At 44.5% G+C, this 24,934-nt stretch overlaps 1 protein-coding gene across 11 annotated transcripts in view; it reads left to right on the top strand.

The window, feature by feature from the left end:
- The window catches only part of SIM1 (SIM bHLH transcription factor 1), a 67,119-nt gene that overhangs the window by 5,676 nt on the left and 36,509 nt on the right, over nucleotides 1-24,934 (top strand). For 4 of the 11 annotated variants that reach the window (XM_025200072.1, XM_006020462.2, XM_025200071.1 and 1 more), the window contains exons 3-9: nucleotides 7,976-8,058; nucleotides 9,036-9,125; nucleotides 9,338-9,446; nucleotides 9,564-9,649; nucleotides 10,727-10,926; nucleotides 11,028-11,134; nucleotides 12,816-12,963. In XM_025200072.1, the coding sequence (XP_025055857.1) occupies nucleotides 7,976-8,058; nucleotides 9,036-9,125; nucleotides 9,338-9,446; nucleotides 9,564-9,649; nucleotides 10,727-10,926; nucleotides 11,028-11,134; nucleotides 12,816-12,963 (823 nt within the window). The other 7 variants (XM_025200077.1, XM_025200075.1, XM_025200074.1 and 4 more) reach the window with 7 other exon arrangements.

The following is a 24,934-nucleotide window of genomic DNA, read 5'->3' as shown; positions in this document are numbered from 1 at the left end:
ATGTAGCCAGATTTTGGATTATTTTTAGGGTTTGTTTGTTTTTTTGGCGTAAAATAGATACACGCAAAGCAATCACGGTGCCGTGTCTTATGATTCCTTCCAATATCAATCCGAAGATGTTGTTTATTGAATGCAGCTAATGAACGTCCTAATGCTAGAGGGAAAGCTACCATGATATCACATTAAGCAAACGCTTTAAATGAATATGACCATGATGCTCCCTCCTGAGTTTGTGTTTAGGATACGGTTTAACTCTTAAATTAATTCTCTGGGAAAAGCCGGTTTACAACACTTGGACGTTTCCCGTTTCTAGTTTACTGGTCTAGATTTAACCTAGGAAGGGAGGAAATTGTGCTACCTAAAACACAAACAGGAAAATCAGCGGCTTGGGCAATTCGCTTCGGTTTGGTACAAAAAGAGAGTTAAACTTCCGTGGAGAGAAGAATCTGCAAGACAAACAGGGGTGTGCAGTGGCCCTCTCGCTCTGGGAAATGACCAAAAGCCATCCCGGTGCCGGCGGGCTGCAGGCGAGCTGCAGTAGCCTTTCAAAAACTCGAGGATAAGATGTAGTCCTAACACTGCGGTGTAATATTAAATAGCCTCCTACAGCATCAAGGGTAAAGCACGTACAGCGAACCTCTGGCATTGTTTTCTTTCCCACATAAATGTACATGGGAAAACTACATATAGATCTGTAGTCTTGCAGATCTATATAGCAAGGTCGTGGTCTTTATTATTATTACAGTTATAATTATTACTACAACTAAGAGGACACGCCTGATCCAAGCGAGCCACAGCACTGAATGAATATATTTTTGGTGTAATATATTTTGATAAGAAAACGCTTCTCTGCGAAGAAATAATTTAGAAAAACGATCACAGAAAATCGCTATACATCGGTAGGTAGTTTCTCTAAACAGAACGGCGTTTAATTACAAAGAGTCTAGCAAAGTCTCTGTTTAAATAAACCTTTGTAGAATAATAATGGTTAGTATTTCAATATTGAAATCCTTAATCTTGTTTTATTTTAGGGGGATAAAAGACTAACAGAAGAAAAAAAAAAAACCCCTTTCCCACGTGGATAGGTGATTTAATGCTGTTTTTCTTACTGCTGAGGGAAATGATTGAGCATTAGGTTTCAATGTTTATTTTCTTACAGAAGTTTTTCTCATTTAAAAGCCTTTAAGCTGCAGTTTACTCTCCACGCTGCCTTTCTGTGCTTAATACCAGTTTTGATGTCGACTTAAAATGTGAAGTGCAGGACTGAACTCTCGCATAACAGTTGCAAGAGCAGATTTATGAGTTAGAAAGCATACGGAAGATCAATGGATGAAATCATATTTTCTTTAGAAACATCCCCTTCCCTGGCTAATAAAAATAACTTTTTTTTTTTAAACTGGCGGATGCTTTTCGACCTTCGCATGCATACCGTGTGAAATAGTGAACTCCTGCAATCATTTTCAACTTAGGTTACTTGTAAAGAAAATTACTTTGATTTGTATCCTTCCTTCTATAGCGATCTGGGTGTATTTTGAACATGTTGGCTCCTTTTGGGGGTTGACAGAGGGACGTTTGCTTACAGTTTAAAGTATTTACATTTCTGTGCGCGCCAGAAATAAAAAACGCTGGAATTTCATGGTATTTCATTCTCAAGTGCACCAGTATTGGCGTTTTCTTCCATTCAATTCCACTAAAGTGGTGCTTATTCAGGCAACATTTTTCATTTAAATAAACAGGAACGTTTCTTAGCTAATCTTGTTGCAAATGAACGCATGTGATTTACCGTAGACCTTTTAAAAAAACCCATAATTGATATCATTTAATGTGAAGCCTCAAAGGAAGAACGGATGTTTTGTGGCAGCCTTTTTTGGCTGGGATTTTAGGTTTCATTAACCGGTGCCTGTTAAATTAACTCAGAAATCATCCATGTCTGCTACAAGGCTAGGCACTGGGAGCAGGCAAAACAGGACATCCTGAGTAAACTATTTAATTAAACAGTTAATGAACTCAATTTGGTTCCTACACACAACACTCAATTGCCTTTTTTGTGACTGGGGCCGGTTGGTATTAATTGCAATTGCAGCAGCTGACAGAGAGAAAAAATAAGGCTGTCTTTAATAGCTGAGTCGATCTGGTTTCCCCCCAAGAAACTGCAGTAAGGAATACAGGAAAGTAGCCATGGCAGGACAGGGAGATCAGGAAACATGAAAGGGGCTGCTTTAACAAGCTACATCGGGACCACAGGGGCGAAATGTCTGTACAGTCGTAAAGCTTTATGAGTGGCTTCACCTAGCAGGCTGCATGGAGACACCATACAGGGAAGGGAAGGATCTGCTACTTGAAGGGCTGGGCCACGCTCTGTGCCAGTGCAAACATTGCCCATATCCTGGGGTCTCCGTGCAGCCTTCATCCCCTTGCATCCCCACTGGTAGAGGCCTATTGGGGCAGACAGTGTTTTGCTTGGGAATTCCCTCGAGCCCGCGCTTCCTTTGGTACCCAAGGCCTTCATGCCTTCCCGTGTCGTTGCTATGAGCCTGTGAGTGATCGCGTCCATCAGCTGAAAGTCAACAGCGCAAAGGTGCGAGGGCTGAAGGACAATGAGACAAGATGCTTAAGGACGTTGTGGGCTCTCCCTCATTGGAGGTTTTCGAGAAGATCCTGGATAGGCATCGATCTGGGATGGTTTGGGGCTAGCAAATCACGCATCCACCCAGCTGGCTGAACTAGATGACCTAAGGTCTCTTCCTAGGATTAATTTCTTATCATCAAGGTGGAGGCTTCCCTTTTTTTGGCTTTTCTTTGGCCTAAGTCCGGCGCTGGTGTGGTGTCCTGCGCGCCAGGGATACTGGTAGGGAGCCGAGGATTCATTTTGCCTAACAGAAGGACTCTGCCCAGCCATTCTGGGCTTTGCTCCGGAGAGCCCGTAGTTACTTAGTATTGCAGGAAAGGACCAATTGCAAGCCAGGTCGGCCAAGTGAAACTAGTAGGAAGGCAAAGACTAAAAGGAACAACCAATAACTATGTCTCCTTCCTCTGTTATTAACATTAGTTGCACAATATCGCTTTTGTTTTCTGAGATGAGGATTTAGGGCCTGATCTGAGGTAATTTTCCACTCCTTCCCCCCCCCCCCCCCCCAACAAAAAAAAAAAAAAAAAAAAAAACCTTCGAGGATAATAATGTTTTTTTTAACCCCACTTAGAACCACGAGCCACAAATCCAGGACAAATTCTGCAGTCATTTAGGTAAAACTCTGTATTGATTTCAATGGGGACTTCTCTGGAGTAGGACATAAAGTATTAGGGCAGAGGATTACTCAGAAAGAAATTTTTATTAAGCACAGACTACAGTGAAGAATCTGTAAAGATACACGGTTTAGGCAAAAGTCTGCTGATTTCCTTCACACCTATACCTAAATAAAGGCAGCAGGATCAGAGCCCAATGCCGTTACTTACCCATGGGTTATTTCGTTTGGAATTTTATTTTGGTTGTAATCATTTAAAATAAATCAGCAATCTGAACTACCGATATTCCTATAGGGTCTCATCTCTAACTGAATATATATTTAGTACCCGTCGTTTCTTGGGTCGATCTGTTCCTGCACTGTTCAATTTGGCACCCAGCATTATGGACTGTCAGAGTGCAGCCTCCAAGTGCGTTCATCACCAAAGGCCAGCAATTAGCTTAAACGAGGGTAAATGCGAGGAACAGCCTCCACAAAAATACCCTTCAAGGGCTCTGTTTTTTCAGCTCAGAAACCTCCCCCGCCACCACCAGCCGTCAATTTTTGGCCCTTATCTTTCATTGAGAAGCATCCTAATCTTGGAGTGCAAAGTTTGTTCTGAGGCAGTTGTTTTCGCTTCCCTGAACCCCAGTTTTGCTCAGGTTTTGTATGATATTTCATTGGGGGAGTGATCCTTGGGATCTGACTCGCAATGAGGCAGACTTGTCATTGGGCAGAAACTATTCATCAACCCAACTTCGCCATTGGTTCCTGGCATTAAAGATTGGATCAATCAAAAATGGAGGGTGGATATTGTTAGCTCAAAGCAGCCGGTTCTTTTAGCAGTGAGTATTACATTGTCCTTATCTTAGGGCGTCCTATTCGTGTGAACTAGCTTGTGCAGTCGTCTGGGCGTGTGTGAATGAGAATAAAACATTTCAAAAGCCCCGGGAATCCTAATGCTTCAGCAGATGTGGCCGATACAGTTAGCTCCTGTGCAGAAAGGTAGAGACGCTACCTTTGCTATATTCTAAAAAAGTTGGACGTTTCAGTGCAACTTTTCTACGGATAAATTGTTAAAAGAAATGTGGATTCAGCTCTCAGTCCCGGACAAAGCTAACGTTTTGTTGTTGTTGTTGTTGTTGTTAATTCGGACCCTAATTTGTACTAATAGTCCAGACAACCCCACGCGTTGGCTAAAACCAAAATGTGGTCGCTCCCTTGCAGCTTCAGTTGTCTGTTTTATATAAAAATACATCCTCCAGTGGAGGAGATTGTTATTTTGGGGGCATCTCGTATATTTTGTCAAGAGTATAACATTCATTCGGAAGGAAAAGCTCGTTCAATTTATTTTTGCTGCTTGCAATAACACAGCTGGAGGATGCCCCGCGCCCACGCTAGACGGTGGCTCATCATTCATTCGCCAAGAACTGGCTTAAATGGTGCCTGTGGGATTAGGTCAATTTTAGTGGATCTACTTCGCCTCATTTGGTTACTAATTGGTTTCTTGTTTTATAAATCGAAATCTCATTTTCAGGAAATTACAAAACCCGTGCAGCCAGTCCATTGAGGTAATCCATGGTTCAGGGGGTATTTAAATGGAAAAGGTTCTACAATGCATCAAGTATAAAGCGACAGTAAAACTTCGCCTAGATGTTCAAATGAAATGTGAGCTAGTTGGCTCTTTAGATCCATAATAGATACATCCCTTCTAAGGCTACTTATGCAAATATGACTAACCAGACTCGGACTGGCGGAGGGGGCTCAGAGAGAAAAGCAAATTTTTATCTACTAAGGTTAATGTGGCATAACTTGGAAATCTTCCAAAATAGATTATGTTTTTCTTTGTCTTTGGCCACTTCAGCTGGGAAAATCCTTTGCCTAAAAACGATTTAGTTATCCTTTCCCTCACAAAGCCGCTTGTTTCTATTCCAAACCTATTATTCTGTTGGCCTCTCCAAATTACAAGAGAATCTTTAGATCTTGTTTCCAGTGTAATCCTGAAGCAAAAGGAGAGCTGATTTCCTTGTTTTGTTTTAAAGAAGACAATCAAAGGATTTGCGGAATTTTCTGCGGTAGGTCAAGTGCAAGAAATCAGTCTGCTTCCCTCGCTAAAATAAAATTGGATGTTAAAACGAAGAGACAGTCAGATAAAGTTTTAAAGTAACAGTAGTGGAGAGTTTTTTCCGTGTGTAGCCTTTAAAAGCCGAATTTTAAAGGGCACGAGGAGAGCAATTAGATTTGTGTTGCCACTGACTAAAAATAATCTCCAACTGAAAAGGTACTGAAACAACTAGCTATCACAAAGAGCTAGCACATGTGATAGGCTTTCGAAAAGCCGGTTCGGGTAGACAAGTGAAAACATTTAATTATAAAACATTAACAGACATAGCCAGCCAGCGAAGGGTTTCCACCTGAAGCATATAAGGAAGAGTGCAACGCTCCGTGGAAAAAAAAAAAAAGTGTTCCTGAAAAAAGTTAACTTGTAATGTGCAGGAGCTATTCATTAACTCGCAAGGCTCGGGCTATTTTCCCTTTTAGGAGCAGAATAATTAGTTCCGTACACTTGGCTTAATAAACAACTTAAAATCCAGGCGAGGGACACACAAGAGCCTTTATTGAATGTAGGAGTCTGTTTTCCTGCTGCTTCGGGTAGGAAGAAGCAGGAGTGGTTCTTTCCTCCCCTTTTAATGGACTTCATTGTTGGAAACAACCAACCAAGCAAAACGTGTCATTAGCACCAAGTCGTAGAGGACTGTTCGGTCTTGGAGTGGAAAATTGCAAAGGTGGCAGGAGGGGGTTAGACCTGTTTCATTCCCAGTGTAACTGAGTGTCTAGTAGCCTCTTCACGGGCTCAATCACCAAGCGCCTAGAATAGATGCTTTCCAGTAGCTCCCAGCTCCATTGCAGTGAATGGACTTCTGCTACGTTTGGGTACTGGAAAGGCTGGAAGTCCGTAGGTCTGTAGCTCCTGGAGGTCTTCTGGGGAGATGGGCTGATAGCTTTCCGGAGGCAGTGCAACCACGATGGAGGCGCAAAAGAGGCAGGCATCTCTCCCAAACCCTTTACCCCTGGGCTTTGTAAAGTTACGGGGAACCTGTTCTGAGGCAGAAGGCAGTACCCACCCGAGGGACCTGATAGCCGGCTGGCATTTGGCGAGACGAAGGACCTAGGGCTAGAGACAGAGGTATGTGTGCTGGGAGTGGGGGACAGGTCCCTGACTAGGGGTGGGTGGGAAGAGAAGAGCATCAAGGCAGAAAGAAAGCAGAGAGGTTGCAATGGGAAGGGGGTGATGGGGGACGGATGCAATCGGAAAAGGAAGGAGCTGGATTTAAGGGGAGGGGGAAGAAAGAGGGCAGGAGAGAAGTGGTGGGATCTGGCACACTGGAGGAGGGGGCAAAGGGAGGGTGGCGGGGTGTGTGTCCGGGGAGACATCGCCAGCCTCCCGTGGCCAGGTGAGCCCGGGCGATGCTGCGAGCAGAGCAGAAAAGCAGCCTCGGGAGGAGTGTGCTCTGGGGGGAGAAGGGGCTGCCCCCGCCGAGCTCTGCCCCCAGCGCTGGCTCCGCGCGGCCATCAATCACCCTGCGTGTCAAGTTAAGCCTCGGTTAATGGTGTCAGCATAAAAGGCTTTAACTGCCCTGTTTAAACGGCTTCAGCAGCAACGTGCTGAAAAGGCCAGGCCCAGACCCGGCGCATCTGGCTGCGATCCCTCCTGCCTTGCACACAGGGCCTGGTGCCAGGGTCGGGCAGCGGGCAGCCGCCTGGGTCGGGCCCGAGCGGGAGAGCCCGGCCGGTCGCGGGCCAGGGGGTATGGCAGGGGCGGGGAGCGGGTCCCTCTCCGAGGGCTGGGATCCCGGTGCGTTATGAACCCGCAGCTGCGGAGAGACAGTGCGAAGGGCAGGTTAATACGAGGGGACTGTCGTGGCAGCGTCCTGAAAAGAACCTGCTTTTATTTTTTTTAACCGGGGTTAATACAGGGGTGGCTGGAGTCCCATCAGAGACGACTGACAAAACCCACACCTGCCACTGAAGTGGGTGGACACGTCGGGGCGAGGACCCTGCAGAGGGAATTAAATGAGATTCCTTGCCCTAAAGATCTGGGCTGAGATCCCTAACCCCAGCTGGCCAAAGCGATCTGAACGCGCCCTTTGTTGGTCCACCTAGTGTCTTGCCTGATTTCCGAGCCAGTTGTGGACGAGCGGGTCACCGCGGACAATGGGGGAGGCTGTCCCTGCTCGCATGCTGCATCATTCCTGCAGGGTCGCATCCTACCGAGGGTCCCGTCTTCCGGGATCCGTGGGGCTGGGGGCTTGGTCACCCTTCACTCGTGGTGTGCTGGGTCCAGGACCTGCTCAGCACACCCTTGGCCTGATATGTTTGGGCTCCTACTGTCACCTCGCAGGGAGCTCCGGGTTATGGCCATTGCACCGCTTTTTCAAGGAAGCCGCTTGCTAGCAGCCAGGGGACGATCTGGAATAGCTCTTTATTTGGCTTCGTTGCATTCAGCTCAGTTCTTGCAAATGAACTTCACTGCTAATTCCAACAGCAATATTTCTCCCCCGCAGAAATTAGATGGGGCGGCGGGGGGTGTATTTTGTTTTTTACACTGAAATACTTTCTACTCAGCTATGAGCAAGTATTTTGAAATGTTTGAAATTAGAATAAAAAAAACCCTCGCCTCTTCCAACAGGCCTTTTTTAATAAGTGTCTCGACGTCTCACTTTTCTCTCTTTGTGTGTGTCTTAAATAAACAGGACTTGGAGAAGCCTGGGGCCACTCTAGTCGCACCAGCCCTTTGGATAATGTTGGACGGGAGCTGGGATCTCATCTTTTGCAGGTACTGGCCTGGAAAGGGGAGCCATTTGGTATTAATGATTAAAGAAATCATACCCCATTTTGAACTGTAATTATCATCCTGTCTAATTTTTAACTGCTCACGTGATTCATCAAGGGAGAGGCCAAACTTGCTTAAACAGTGCGGCGCATTTTCTTGACTTCTGGGAACTTTCTTTTAATCCGTAGCGACCCTTTGCCTCTTCCGACCCCCACCGGGTTGTCCCGCACGGATCAGCTGCTGGGAAGGATGGAGCCTTCATCCGAAGCAGAGAAAGTCAGGCAGCGAGATGACAAGAGATGGGAACAGAGAGCTCTGCCTGGAGCTCTTTTGGGGGCAAAAGCACCTTTTTTTGGAAAGTCGTGTTAACAAAGTGTGTGTGTGTGAGAGAGAGAGTTTAAAGCTGGTTTGAACAAGGAATGGAAAGTGCATAAAACATAGAGAAAGCCTCGGGGAGGTCAAGACACAGAAAACATGAAAGTCAGCTCCGACTCACTGTTGTCTGAAGGATGAACTAGGGCATATTAGCTCTAAGGATACTAGACGGGCAGATATTTTTGGTACCCTGGGGTCTCCCGGCCCTTAATACTTGGGGCCTATCCCTTTGCCAGTGCATACAAATAACTCCTATCGACGTCTGTTTGGTGAATAGTCCTGTCTGTTTTTACACACTGGTCGCAGTGGAGATCGCTCCTGAGGTTTCTTAGCACTTGTTTAAGTATCCCCGGGGAAAAGGAAAACGGGGACGGGAGCATCCCGGGCGCTGGGGGCTGGGGTTCTTGGTTCCTGGGCGCCTGGGTCTGGCTCGCTGGTAGAGCTCCCTGCCAGACAGATGCCCTGGTTGAAGAGCCCCTTTGAAAGGCAAGGATTTCCGGGCTCGCCACTTATGTCAGGATCACTTGGTCGCACCATCCTCCCAGATCCGGCGGTGAAGGCGTGGGACGGGCAGCTCTCAGATAGTCTGTCTCCTTCCCTTCCAGACTTTGGATGGTTTCATATTTGTGGTGGCCCCCGATGGCAAGATCATGTACATCTCAGAGACGGCCTCCGTTCACCTGGGTTTATCGCAGGTACGGGGACAGGCGACCACCCTGTCGCTGGGGCGTGGGGTCCGAGCAGAAACCCCTTCTGCTCCTTGCATTTCCCCCGGGAGCTGCCCTGCTCCGTGCAGAGCCGCAGAAGCTGGGGCGGTGCAATCGCCGGGGTGTATTTAGAAAGCTGCACAATAGCAGCAGCTGGGCGGCAAAGGAGATGCAGATGAAATCCTCCTCCTCCATCACAGGTAGAGCTGACCGGGAACAGCATTTATGAATACATCCACCCCGCCGACCACGACGAGATGACCGCGGTGCTCACAGCACACCAGCCTTACCACTCCCACTTCGTGCAGGGTAAGGGGCAGCTCTTCTTCCCCCGCCCCCTTCCCCGGCCAGGGGGTGGCTTCGCCTTGGGCGATGGGCTCCCACCAAGCCCCGCTCTCACTCCTGTCTGTGCCTTCCCCACCCCAGAGTACGAGATCGAGCGGTCCTTCTTCCTAAGGATGAAGTGTGTCCTGGCCAAGAGGAACGCCGGCCTGACCTGCGGGGGCTACAAGGTGCGCTGCGCGGGGCTTGCACTTGAAACGAGGGGGCTGGAAGCCCAGGCCAGAGCGTCTGCCCAGCTGGGCTGTTGTAGTTGGCTGGCGACCCGGGCCCAGAGCTCCTCTACTTAGTTTCAGGTTAAGGATCATAAACCACAAACCCAAACTCAGCTCCAAACCTCAGTTTTGCATGCAAGCACCAAGGGTCCCAGGGGCTCTGTGCAAACTGCTGCCTGGACCTGGCCAGACTGTTTTCAGGTCTGTAGAATATCGTGGAAGACTTCCAGAAGGGTTCGTAAAGTTTTGGCAGGGTTATGCAAGGATTTCTGGGTCCTATTCATGGACCTCCTGTGACCTAAGCCTCTTTCTACTTCAGCTTTGTCGTCTGCGAGAATAGGGACCCACCTCATAAAAAAGCACCTTGAGGGCACGTGGATCAGTGCATGTATACCTCTGGCAATCACTCCAAAAAAAGAGCATAACACAACATTATTAAAGTAGAAACGTATCGCTGCATGGCATGACCATAGATCTATAGCCAAAGATATGGTCTAATGCATTGCTATATGAGGTACACATCTTCCACAGCTTTACATTCATTAAAAACATATATTAGTTGTCGTTTTAGCTGTAAAAATCAGTTGTAATTCGCTCGGCCTTTTTCTTTCTGAACGCTTTTTCTCTACACATAGGGAGACAAGGTTCTTTGGGTAAATCTGTTATCTTTTATTAGACCAACTCAAACAGTTGGAAAAAATCTTCTTTGCAAGCTTTCGGGTATAAATCCCCTTCGCCAGACTGAGGAGGCACCTGCAGTTGGTGTGTGCTCTTCCTGGATGGGAGATGTTTTCTCTAGATATAAATTTGTAAGCGGTATTAAAAGCATGGTTAGACCTTGCTACAAAACCCACTTTAGGGGAGTGGAACCATTCCCACTGACTCTCATGGTCTTTGGATCAAGTCCCTAGTGCTGAAGGGTTCTGCAGACCTGTCTCCCAATATGTGTGTAGCTTGTCCCACTTGAGAGCATGCTTTCAATCTTTTTCCCGGGGCTAGACAGGGCCTGAGCATCGTTCCTGTGTGTCCCCGCAGGTTATCCATTGCAGCGGGTACCTGAAGATCCGCCAGTACAGCCTGGACATGTCCCCCTTCGATGGCTGCTACCAGAACGTGGGCCTGGTCGCTGTGGGCCACTCGCTCCCTCCCAGCGCAGTGACGGAAATCAAGCTGCACAGCAATATGTTCATGTTCCGAGCCAGCCTGGATATGAAGCTCATATTCTTAGATTCCAGGTACCTGGAAGGTCTCTTCAGGCCCAAGCTTTCCCCGACAAGCCCCAGTCACACATTAAATGCCTGTTTTCTTTGTCTCTTTCTTCCCCGCCCCCCTCCAGGGTAGCTGAGCTAACAGGTTACGAGCCTCAGGACCTGATCGAGAAGACCCTCTACCACCACGTCCATAGCTGTGATACTTTCCACTTGCGCTGTGCTCATCATCTGTGTAAGGAGCTCCCTTTGCTAACTCACCCCGCGCTGCACCCCAGCCCCTTCGGGGCCTGACGGGGACCTTCTCACTTTGCCTGTAATATGATTTAAATACAGTACTGGGATTTATTCCTTATCCTGAAAAGCCAGTCCAGCCGGAGTGGAGGCAACATCTCCAGCAGGTTGGAATGAACCCATCTTTGCTAGAAGCAAAGAGGCTGTAGGGGAACTGATAGGGTTGGGGGCAGAGAGAGAGGTAGTTAGATGTCTTAAGTCTGAAGTCAGGCAGAAGGCAGGGTAGATATGCACCCTGTTTATTTAGACTAAGGAAAGAAGGAAAGGATAGAGGGAGTAGAAGCGTTCGTGAACTCGAGGAGCACCAGGGAGCCGAGACTTCCCTCGAGACGAACCTCAGACATTCATCTGAGCTGGGATGCCGGCTGGAAGGGATCATTTGTATCCCTGCTCGAAACAAGTCATAGCAGTAGGAAGCCAGACTCTCCTTCACAAGTTTCCATCACGTCTCACAACGATGAGGTGAACGTATTTCCCCCCACTCCAAGGGTTGGTAGAGGGATTTTTAGTTTTCTATCAATTAATATGAGGATAAAATAAATTAAAACGGAGTTAGTTCCTGTACATTATCTTTGACTTCACACACAATGGGAGAAAGACTAGTAAAGCCAAAGAAGTGCATCTATTTATATACTTTATATATACATGATATATACATAATCTAGATTATGCAGATATAATCTGGATGCCCCAAATACCATAATCTTATATAATAAAAAGTATAACACACACGCACACTTTTTTGACTTTGCTAGTCTTTGTTCCATTGTGTGTGAAGTCAAAGATAATGTACAGCAACGAACGCAGGTTTAATTTATTTTATCCTGGCGCGCGTGCACGCACGCACGCACACACACACACACACACGGCTCTAGTGGGTTGAATACAGTATTTTAATCAAGATGTTGCCTCTCTGTCTGCCTATCTATATGTATGTGTGTGTAGGAATGTGTCTACATGTATACACACGTACATATAGATGGGTGGTGTGTGTACGTGTATATATATCTGTCTGTGTATCTATATGCATGTGTTGGGTGTGTATATATCTGTTTATGTATCTACATATAGGTTTTGGGTGTGTACGTGTGTGTGTGTATATATCTATCTATATGTAGGTTGGGGGGTGTGTGGAGATATATATATACATACACAAGCACACAGCACATATCTATATGTGTGTATACATGTAGACACATGCATACACACACATATAAATACAGATAGTTAAATCTTGACGAGACAAATACCATATTCAACCCAGTAGAGCCCTGTGCGCACAGGGTCATGAAGCACAGGGTTTCCTCCTGACCTTCGCAGTCGACCCGACTTGCATGAACGCATTTTCTCAAAAGTAGCAGAGATGGAGCAATTCTTTCCCCACGGCACAGTGCCTGCCCCATCGCTGTCTCCCCGGGGTGCACACCGCCGATATCGATGGCTCGGGATCCGATTTGTCCGAAAACACTGGGACCAGCTCCCTGGAGGAGCTGGGGCAGCCCTTCCCCCGAGCCCCGTCAGGTCGTCTCTAACAAGGGGAGCCCCCCGGCGGGACGGGCACAGCCTTGCCCCCCAGAGCAGCAGCACGGGATGATCGCTTCCCTCTCTCGTTCCTCCCGCAGTGCTGGTGAAAGGGCAAGTGACCACCAAGTATTACCGCTTCCTGGCCAAGCATGGCGGCTGGGTGTGGGTGCAGAGCTACGCCACCATCGTGCACAACAGCAGATCTTCGCGGCCCCACTGCATCGTCAGCGTTAACTACGTCCTCACGTGAGTGATCCCCCAGGCTGCTCTAAAATGCTCGGCTGGGGCATGGCCTCCCCGGCCCCTGGAGTCCAAACCCAGCTCCCCCACTCCCCTAAATCTGCTTAATCCCATGGCCGACCACGGCAGGCGCACCAGGCTGGCTAGGAAACACATTGCACACTTTCATCTAGATGAAGGGTTTCCCGTCTGTCTCTCTCTCTCCCTTTCACTAGGGGAAAGATTTAGAGGTTTGTCACCCACATATTTTGCTCCATCTCTTTTCTTTCTTTTTTTACAGTTTAAATGCACCCAACATTAAATAAAATTTAATGCAGCGTAAAAAAAAAAAAAAAAAAAAAGGTTTCCACGTACGGAGTTATTTATACTTAACAAACAGGACATCTGTTTTTCTTTTCAAAAAGCTGTGGTTTGAAGTTCTTAATTTCATCCAGAGTTTCTATCAAAGCTCTGAGAGAGAGTTCCCCCCCCCGAGAGAGCGATCCTTATATTGAAGCACAAAGAAAGTTTGTGGCCAGAAAGGTCAGTTTAATCTTCACAGCAGAACCAGACCAAACAGCTTCCTCACCAAACAGAAAAGGAGGAGAAAAACAAATATCTCCCCCTAGACCCCCCAAAAAAAGCCTCTTGGTTTTAAGAGTTAACGATGACATCTCGGCTGTTCCCCTAAGCTCATCCCAGGGCATTGCAGGCAAATCAGATAGATATCGCTGTACCTGCTGCTTAAACTGAAACACCTAATGGGGGAGTTTTAATTATCTCCAGCTGGTGATGATTGCCATGATGATTCCTTCCTATGGGAATAATAATGGTTGCTGCTGGCAGTTGCCACTGCATTCAAATCGTATGACCTGCCGCCTTGGCAGCGAGGAAATAAGCCAGGGTTACTGTCAAATGCAGACTACCTAGACATGGGCATGCTTGCATTCCAGTGTGAAGTCCAAGTCCAAAAGTACTAAGTATAACTACGGAAAGGGAAACTCTTCCAGGTCCCACTCTGCTGTGATTCGAGTTTGAAACCCACTTTTATGGGTCTATATAGAGATGGAGGCATGTTTGGGGCACTCTTTTTTAAAGACGGGCTTATGAAAATGAAGTGATCTATTACCGAGGGGAGTCAGAACCTTAACTCTGGCCTTGGGAATGGGCACTTGAGTGCACAAGGGGAGACAGTTGTATAGTGATGACATACCGAGCTAAACATACGAGCCTTGCTACTCTGCAACAACACTGTGGCTTCTGTGCTTGCTTCCACCTGAAGACCCGCCCGCGCCTGGAGGTATCACTTGATCGCTGTTTGAGTGAGCATGGGGTATGTGTGCGATGGACTCCCACGCTTCCAGCTGGCAATTGCGAGAAGTCCTCTTGATTCTCCTCTTTTTACAAACACAACACAACCAAGTAGGAGTCAACACTGGCATTTACCCAGCAGCAGCACCGCTCTGGATTAGCAGGGGATTGACACATCACTCCTATTTCAGCTATTCCATACATGCGCATCTCAGCGCTCAGCAAAGTCCCTCTCCACGCTTGCATTCGACAATTTTCGAGTTTCAATTCAATCCAAGCTCGGAGGTAAACTACATTCTCTCGACAAAAGCACCAGTGCAACGTGACTTGTAAGCAGCAAAAAATGTCTGTAGATCTCTCTTTTTTTTTTAATGAGGAGGGGAGAAAAACACCAGGCTAAGGTGCTTTTGTACATCAGACTTCACAAGCTCAAGGTTTGTTTTCATACGACTGCCTGTGGGTTAGCAGTCATTTTTTAATCCAAAACCAGTGCAGAGCCACGCAAACCTATGTTAAATGACATGACTGGAAATTAAACATCCCACTGGAGAAGCCCAAGTTCTGCTCTGGGTTATTTTGAAACGGGCTGTTTTGTTTGCCAGTGAAACCCCCTCGCAACCTTTCTGCTCTTTTCCTATTGATTCTGTCATCTGTCGACTCTGGGTAATAATTCTTAGAAACCATAACAGAAAAAAGGGGCAGTGATTGTGCATGGGACGAAAGGATTTAAACATCAGCGGAGTGAGTTGTTTTGCTGGGGTGGAGGTGGGGGAGGAATTGTCCCCCTTCCCAGAAAGATATCATCTCCATCTCACCAGGCTTTCAGGCATTATTCAGACAAAACGGCACATGGCCACCTTTTCAACCTGGTTTATTCGGGGAATAAAAGACCATCAAGTGGTACTGTTGACAGGCTTCTCACAAGGGACAGGTGGCCACAAACCGGACAGATGTGTATTGGGTTTCCCTGGCAGCAGAGCGGTCTGCCAGCTCTTTCTTTTGGAGGGGACAGAGGGACAAGTCTGTCTGTATATCTGCATATGTATATATGCCATGGATTTATGTGTGTATCGGTGCAAGAGGCAAGGGTTCCTTAGGGTAGTATCATTTATTGGACCGACTGTACAGTTGGGGCAGAGTTAGACAAGTTTTAGGGAATGCAAGACGTTTTTCTTTGGGTCTGACTAGAATATAGAATCCCAGAATCATAGAAAATGAGGGTTAGAAGGGACCTTAGGAGATCATTTAGTCCTACCACCCTGCTCAAAGCAGGACATCGCCAACTACATCATGCCAGCCAAGGCTTTGTCTTAAAAACCTCTAAGGAGAGAAATCCCACAACCTCTCTCTTCAGAGGATTTAATATGTGTATATGTATGTGTACATGCATGTGTACAACATATCTATGTGTATGTGTGCAAATATGACATCTGAACACACACATATCTGCATATGTGTGTGGGGTATATACATACCAATGGATATATGCACATATATATATATATATATATATATATATACACACACATACAGCTGTTTACATATCCATGCCTCTCTCTCGTAGTTATAAAAATTGTCATAACTTTATTTCGTTTCATTTGATTTCCTGCATTCTTACATGAGCTGTCTTTTCATTTTCTCACAGAAATATAGATTGTAAACATATGTCTATATTTTTTTACCTAAGATGTCTTTTATTGGGAAAGGTATTATTCTTTAATCTCAACTGTTTCCTTAATGGAATGGTTCATACTACATAGCAACTTGCGAAGGTATTGAACTGGTTAAGAATAGTCCCTTTACTTTTTAATTGATTGTTTAGAGTGCAAACATAGAAAGAAACAAGGAGATTCTGTCAAAGGCAGATATGAAATGCTGTGATGTCTGTTATTGGCTACTGCAACAGTGATGTGCTGTTGAAGCCTGCAGTGCAGAATACAAAGACACTCTGACTACATTACAGTCTTGTTTTGGTATGTTTAGGTCCCCGAGGTTCAATCAGGTCTGACTATCTCTTCATTAGTGCTCAGGAGAACAAGAGATCATGTAATATTTTTCTGCACTGAAGTTCCCACACTGGTAATAACTGCAATAGATCTCCAAGACACGCGTGGCACTTATTGCCTTTTTTAGCCTGCTGATAGCCTGCAGTTTGGAAAACAAGGACAGACTGCATTCTGTTTCATCATACTTTCCAGGTAGATACGTGGAAGTTTTAAAAAAATGAGTTATAGCCAACATCTGGAACTGCAGATAACGATGTGACCATTAGCCACAAGAGGAAGAAAGCTGTTTTGGAAGAAAGTTCCCTGTTAGGAGAGCCAGCAATTTTGTTAAATTCACCTTAGGAAGGGTATGGTAAACTGTCCTGATTAACTATTCAAAGTTACTGAAGCCAGCCAGCATTTGATCACTCGAATGTGCAACATAGGGACTGCTAAGGTAGGAGGGGGAGAAAGAGAGTCTGGAGGATACAAGGTTCCCTTTGACTTCAGTAGATCTTGGATCTGACCCATGTTATGGAACTTGTTCCAGGAAGGCAGAACAAAGGTTCTGCTGCACTCAAGGTTTGCAATGTTTAATATTCTTTCTTCTAATATAAATTCTGTAGCTACTAAAGTTCCTTTAGGATGACATTGGATTATTCCACTAAACCAAGAACAGCTGTGACGTATGCCTGTATGCTGTGGGTTCTTTTCATACTTTTGTTCTATGGCAGTTGATATATGGAAAAGCCACTTGTACAGATGCAGCTCTTGGCAGATGCAGGCACACAAGTTACAGCCTAGAAAGGTTATAAAATCACTTAAAAGAAATCTGCTTAAGAGGAAAAATGCACATTTCTTGACTTGTTCTTTGCAAATGACATGTATGTTTAACTAAAATATACTGAGGAATGCCAACTGGTTGATTTTGTTCTTGGAAATAATAAAGAGCCTTGGTTTGGACTGCAGAATGAGATGTTAATTTGAAATATAGAGGTTATTTTGAAAATGAGCTAGCCTCTCTTTATCATTATATTTTGATGAAAAGTAATAAAAAAGCAGAAAATAGTTTTATGGAAATATATTTTTTTGCGATTTTCAATACTTATAAATGCTGTCACTTTTTGTGATACTAAGTGTTATTCCAGATTGGTCTCACTGGTTTTAGTGGAAATGCTTGTAAAGAAGGCAGCTGGTCAGTGTGAGTAAAGTATGACAGGATGGCCCTTGTAAAAAAAAATATGAGTCATTGTACTACACTAGTGTTATCCTTGTCAAAACAACTAGTTTCAGTGTAACTAAAGGCAGGAAAAAAGTAAAACATTTGTATAACTAATTTGTATCTCCTCAAGCTAAATGTCTCTTGGTCATATAAGACTGAAAGAAGAAAGAGAGAGAAGCAGGGTTTATGAAGAAAAAATTGTTCTTTTAAAAAAATAACCTTACAGAAATTCCCATGGCCCATAAATCTCTGGCTTTGAAAAATTGAATTCTAAGACTAAGAACAAATGTTCTTAATAAGTGAAAGTACCAAACTATTTGCAGAGGATACCAGAGTTGGGATCATTTATACAAGACAGAAGAATTTATTTTTATTGATAATGTATCCAAAATAAAAATATGGCTCTTGAGGTTTCTTGTTTTAACATACAGAAAATTGCTATGCTTTTGTATTTCGATTACAATAAGTAAGCTTTGATAGACATATTTGTTTCTTTTTTTATTAGTTCTAGTTATTTGTTTTATTATTGATTATTAGCTGTTTAGGTTTATCACTTAGAGACAATTCAAGAATGATCCAATTTGTACAAAATGAAACTCTGAAGTTTAGTTTATATTTAGACCGTAAAAATCCCTTTTTAAATAAACAGATAATGTAAAGTGCACCTCCTTTGGCTTTTCAAGTATCAGCAAATATTACAATAATTTGTCCCCAGAGAATGCTGTAGAGCTTTTGCTGTATATATCTATTTTTTTCTTTATCATTTAAAATAATAGCTGTAACAGAAACATATACAGCTAAATTGGATTAGGTACTTAATTGTGCGTAATCTCTGTTATGATAATATCCTACATAAAAGTCCCAATTGCCCTCTTCAAATTATATTATATAACTGGCTGATTAGAAGCACAAATTGAAGTATGCAATTTGTGTGGGAGGTTATTTCATGAATATGGTATTAACAAATGTTTTAGTTAATGATAGAATAAATGCAATTTAGTATAAATTAACTGTTAATTGCATCTATACAATAAGCCTATAACTTTAGGGCTGATTACTCTTTACAGCCTGTGTCTTATCAGATTTTAAAATTAAATACATAATCAAAGTGGTATCACTCTGCATGATGGGTAGAATCTCGGAATCCCATGGAAAGCTGGAATAAGTGGGCTTTATATGGGTGTCCTGTGCTAGGGTGAGACAAACCTGTTCCCAGACTCCTGGGACACACAGAGTTTGTAGTTAAATATTTCTACATTCTTCTTGGAAAGGACAATGTTTTTGCTTATGGAACAGAGCAGCAGTCTACCAGGCCTTATCCCTGTGTAACTCTTGTGTGGGCCCTCCATAGGCCCAGTGGCTGCTTACCAGCCCACTTCATTGTTCCCTTCTTCACCTACATATTTACTACTTGTGCAGAGTCCATCACCCCAACACATTCTGCATATATATTCCCGGTATCAGAGTTTTGTTCCCTGTATCCATCAAGTGTGCGTGAGACAGCATACGTTATAGCAAATACCACGGCAATGCTAATCACCGGAGTAATCCTGCAAACACTTACATATATTTAGTTATTTATTTTATTTATTTTATTTATACAAAACCCATCCCAGAAAAGGCTCAGCGTGGCTTACCAAGAAACAACTTACTTTATTTAAGTAACATTATTGAAATAGGACCTACTCATTCAAGTAAATATACTCACATGCCAGAAAGTTTGCAGACACTGATGAATAATTATAAAGATTTTAACTGTGGCCTCTGTATTTGACCCCAATTATTTAAAAGCAGTAAGCTGAGAATACAACTGCTACCCTCAATTTCTTAGCATTAATGGCTCCATCCTTTTTTCTAGTGAAGTCATTCAAAGTATTGCCTTTGACTTTACTAGGAACAGAACTAGGTTGCTCATTTTCTGTGCATTTCATTTACTTGTATTTTGTGTTAAATAATATAAACATATTCAAACGATTCAATTACCAATTTAATTTAATCTTACAAATTCTTTATTCATGCACAAGTGTACATACTGCAAAAGAAAAATAAATTATTAAGTGATTTCTTTTAAGCCATTCTATTCAGTATTTAGTTTGTCCACCATTAGCTTTTATCACATACATATGTCCCTTTGTAACATCATTGATATATTTCTTGCAAATAGGAGACAGGCCTTTCCAGGTGTTCACAATACGCTACTTCAATTCTTTGTTCATGTAGGCTTTTTTAGCTACCGCTTTCTTTAACTCACTTCAAATTTCTTCTCATGGATTTAAACCAGCTGACTAATGGCCAAGGCACCAAAAATTGCTGTCCAAATTCTGCAGTATATTCTCATACAAAATTCCCATTTATGTTAAGAAGTGTTTTATTTGCCAGAATAAGGATTAAAGGAAAGATGCCCAGATCCACAGATTAAATTCATTGGATAAAATACATAAACAGAATTATCTGGCTGTTGTGTCAGGCTGCATCTTGTTTGCATTCTTTGTTGGACTGTGACCCAACTTCAGTAGGACGGCTACAGGGCAGGCTTATGTAGAATTGGGGTTTGGGCACTTTTCTGGGAAGTAAGGGGAGATGTGGCTTTAAAACTTTTCAGTTTGATAAAGGCATTCAATCAGGATCTCCCAATTTCTAGGGAACTCTTCAACTTTTTACTAACCACTAGGCTCCTTTAGAAGACCTGAGAGGTAGGGGTGTGCAAAACGGGCTATATTCAATTCAGATTCGGATTCGGTCTGAACTGGGGGCAGTGATTTGATTCATTGATTCAGATCACTGTCCCTGATTCAAGTCGGCCAAATTCAGAGAATTCGGTTCAGAGAATCAGTGATTCGGCCATAAACACAGCTTTAAATGTTTTTTTCTATATACCTCGAGGTACCAGCCATGGCTCATGAATGCTGCGATGGTGGGGCAGATGGAGCATCCCACAGGAACATGCGGGGCTCTCCCGCGTACTCGGCAGCAAACCGAGAAGTGGACCAGAAGTATTTCTGCTCCACTTCTGGGTCCACTGGGGAGTGCACTGGGGCCCCTCCCATGCCCTCCTCTGGCTCAGCAATCGGCTGCGAAGTAATCCTGGGTGCCCCACCAGGCCCAGGAGGCATGATTTACCGAGCCAGGGAAGGCATGGGGGGCTCCCCAGTGGACCCATAAGTGGACTGGAAGTTCTTCTGGTCCACTTCCAGGTCTGCTGCTGAGCACACTGGGGAACCCCCCACACTCCTGTGGGATGCTTCATCTGCTCCAGCATCGCAGCATTCATGAGCCACCTGGTACCTTGAGGTATGTAGAAAAAACATTTAAAGCTGTGTCTACGTCTGAATTGCTGAATCTTTCTGAATTGATTCAGAGGGTTCCAATTCAATTCAGAGAGATTAAAGAGTCTCCTGATTCAATTCAGATTCGGAGATTTGGCCACCGAATCAGGCCAAATCTCCACTGAATTGAATTGGGGACCAAAGCGTCACAAAACCCTACTGAGAGGCACTAGCATCCCTTGTAGTTATGTTTTAGAAGAAAAGAATGAGTTCGTCATTCATATTGAAAGGGCAGTTTAGGCACCTAAGGCTAGCAGGAGGTTTTGGACTATGAATCTTAGCTTATGTAGGCTCCTATCTACAGGTCTGTAGATAAGCACCAAGGACCAGGTCCTCTTCTACCTATTGAGTGGCAATGTGGATTTAGGCACCTAAATGTGATTCTATTTCACCTAAGTCCCTAAAAATCCATAATGTTTTTACTTTTTTTAATAACCACCATCTTACCCTTAAGAGTAAGTAACAGAAAATCAGCAAGGAGGAGGATGACCACCCACTTTTTGTATTAACATTTTTTCAGGGACTTGAGCAGGATGGACCAGGTTTGCAATTAAGCATTTAAGGCCATTTATATGTTGAACACGTGGTCTTAAGTCCAGTATTTCTGACATAGCCGCCTCTTCTGTGTTTCCTCTTGGCTAGTTTAGACAGCATGCTGCTCCCTATGATGGCTATGGTGAATTTAATTCTTAGGTATCTAACATTCCACAAGCTTTCTATAGAGAACTTACATGTCCAATTCAGCTTTGTGAATTCCACTCCTGGTATCAGATACCAGGAGCCATAGTCTGTGTAGGTGCGGTACCAGTGGTGATGTGTAGGGGGGTGCATGAGGGTGCACGTGCACCCTCTGAGAGCGTGGGTGCACCCCCTGACAAGCCACGTTCCCTGCTTAGGCTTCAGGGGACTCCCCCAGTCAGTGAGATTGGCTGTGGGGGCCCCCTCTCCCAGAGGTTGGACATGGGGGGACCTCCCCCAGTGTCTGACTGGTTGCTGGGAGGGGTACATGCCCCCCACCCGACTAAGGTATCACCAGTCTCCCATGTGTGGTACCTTTGTGGACCTGTGCCAGTTGCCTTTCTTTCCAGGTGTTAGAAGAAAGGACATAATCAGGGAGATTATATGGATATATCTACTTAGTTCAAGGCTGTGAAGCAAAATAGTGCTATGTTTCTGGTTTGAGACCTAGCATATGCAAAGTTAGCTCAGGTAAATCTGTATGGTGCTGCCTCATGCTGGTATACAAGCCAGTATGTTCACAGACAACCCAGGGTATCTCTGTATGATTCTACACTGTGTCTACCTTGTATGTTTTCATGTCATAGAGAGAGCTATAATGTTTATAATGCTATAATGTTTATCTGTGGCAATTCAGAACAGACTTGGTTGGGGTTAAGCCAGATGGAGGAGCCATCAGTGGATTTACCACTGTACATTTACAGAAGCCTAGATCATCTCAACCACAGAGAGGTCACATTGAGATCAAACTACTCTTGATATTCATGGATTGTGTGGTTTCCTGCTTGTCTGATTTTGCTTGTTGTTTCATTCTAATTTTCATGAGTCAGTTGAGCTAGTCAAAACTGGTAACTTATTTTTCTCAAAGATAAGCAATTATTCTGTTTCTGATGATAGGTCTTACCTCTTTCTCCTTCCTTCTAGCTCAGTCTATAAATAGATGAACATAAGGATATCTGTACTTTGTAATGATAAATATACTATATAATGATATAGTCTAAATTAAATGTTAATTTCTTCCTTCCATTGAACACTGGCAATTGTCTATTTAACATACAGTTCACTTTTCCTCGCTCTTGTATTTACTTTTCAGCACAGGACAGATTCTGATGCCCATGTTTATCCTGAATGCATCACTTCAGAGGGAGCCCCATTTCTTTTACTGGGTTTTTGTGGAGCCAAGTACTGCTCAGTGGGAATGGTGGCTCTTCTGAAAATGTTGATGGCAACTTAAATGAGGGATTGATCACATGATTTTAAACATAGTTTAATGTTTAATTAATTGTTATCAGTGTGTTTTAATATCAACCTTTTAGCAACAGAGATACATATTTAGCAAAGCATTTGAGCACATGATTAGCTCCATGCTTACCTTTAAGCACATGCTTAATTCAGCCCCAGAGAAGGCTAGAGGGAAGGCTAGGGGAGCATACCCCAACAGAAAAGCACTTGGCAGGGGAGACCAGGACCATTTGGGTCCAGAGGCCCAGTGAGGGGTCAGGGAAGACTGGGACCATGGGGGTCCAGCACCCCAATGCACGGCAGGGAAGACCAGAGCCATGAGGATTCAGTGGCCCAGTGAGGGGCCAAGGAAAGCCAGGACCACATGGGTCCAGAGGCCCGGTGAGGGGCCAGGGAATAGAGGGCAGAACCATGTGAGTTCAGGGCCTGGAGTAGTGAAGCCCAGTGAGGGGTCTGAGGCTGATAGTGAGGCCTAGTGAGGGGCCAGACAGCAGAATGCAGGACTGGACAGGTCCGAGTGCCTAGAGAGTATCTGGGAAAGAAAAGAACTAATAGGGTCTAGGCTAAGGGACCAAGAAAGAAGATGACAGCTTGGAGGTGGGGGGCAGGAGAGAGATTGAGGCACCTGGTAGCCCAGTGACTGGTTGAGTGAGACCGAAAGAGCCCAGAGAGGGGCCAGAGGAGAGACCAAGGGGTCTGGCAACTGGAGTGAGGCTAAGAGGCTGAGAAGTTGGAAGCCTCAGTGAGGGGCTGTGTCAGTAATTGGTTGTACACCTGTAAGGATGCCAACTGTGAGGCATAGAGGCACAGTAAAGAGGAGGTATGGAGCCATGCAATTAGCCCACAAGTCCACGACCACAATCTGGATGGTCATTAGAATAAGATCAGGGCAGATTCCCTTGTATCATTGTATTTCCATGGCAGGCAAGATAGGAAGGTGCCCTATGGGCAGAGTGGGACACGGTCATAGAGCCTCCAGGGGAATATCACAGCCACCCCTGGGACCCGACCCTGTGACACTAAAAGACCTTGCCAACAAGTAGCCTTGAATGCTGATATTTTGAAATATATACGGATTCTCTCTTCTAGTTAAAATCCACTCATAAGCTTTACAGAGGATTGGGTTTTCAACTACTATGGTATACACAGAGCAAAAATAATGCAGTCCTTAATTAGTCCCTCTATAGGTAAATATTGATAGATTTTTTTGCATGAGTCAGAACCTAATCCAGGGAAACAAATGCTAGGAAGATTAACAGTGCCTTTGCCTGTAAGGAGCATGAAGGATTAGCTCTGCATATGTCTGAAATAATAGTCACTAATAAAGTATGAATTAATGATAATAGATTGCAGAGTTGTGGAAATAGATCGTTCTACCCTAATAGCTTGACAAGTACTTACAAAGTTCAGAAATTGACACGCTGCTTCAACTTTCTGACGTCAGTTTCAACTTTCCAATGCTTGATCCTATGCAACACCATGCCAGCGAACAAGTTCGCTGTGTAGCCCATCTCCCTGGAGAACATCTGTCCAAACTTCCTTGGACACTTCCTTTAAGAAAGCAGACAAGACTCCAGAAAAACCTGCAGCCAAGACTCCTGAAAAGACTCCAGTCAAGAGCCCTTCAAAAAGTCCAGCAAAGTCACCTCAAAGAAGTCCTTCCAAATCAATATGATTGCTATTTACAATATAAATACATTAATGTAGCTATATTACTCATCTGTGATTGATTGATCTGTGATTACAAAATTCTGGGTTATTTTTGGTGAAAATAGGGTATCGGGCCTTGGTTCAGGAATCAATCCCCCGTTTATAAGATTGTTTCCTATGGGAAAATCAGTTCCGAGGTACAATGTGCGAACAGCTGCAAGCAGATCTGGACAGGTTGGACAAGTGGGCAGAAAACAACAGAATGCAGTTCAACAAGGAGAAATGCAAAGTACTGCACCTAGGGAGGAAAAATGTCCAGCACACCTACAGCCTAGGGAATGACCTGCTGGGTGGCACGGAAGTGGAAAGGGATCTTGGAGTCCTAGTGGACTCCAAGATGAACATGAGTCGGCAGTGTGACGAAGCCATCAAAAAAGCTAATGGCACTTTATCGTGCATCAGCAGATGCATGACGAATAGGTCCAAGGAGGTGATACTTCCCCTCTATCGGGCGCTGGTCAGAC

The sequence above is a fragment of the Alligator sinensis genome, unplaced genomic scaffold, assembly GCF_000455745.1.
Source record: "Alligator sinensis unplaced genomic scaffold, ASM45574v1 scaffold145_2, whole genome shotgun sequence".
In the NCBI taxonomy this organism is placed as follows: domain Eukaryota; kingdom Metazoa; phylum Chordata; order Crocodylia; family Alligatoridae; genus Alligator; species Alligator sinensis.
This window is presented reverse-complemented; position numbering and strand designations above follow the sequence as displayed.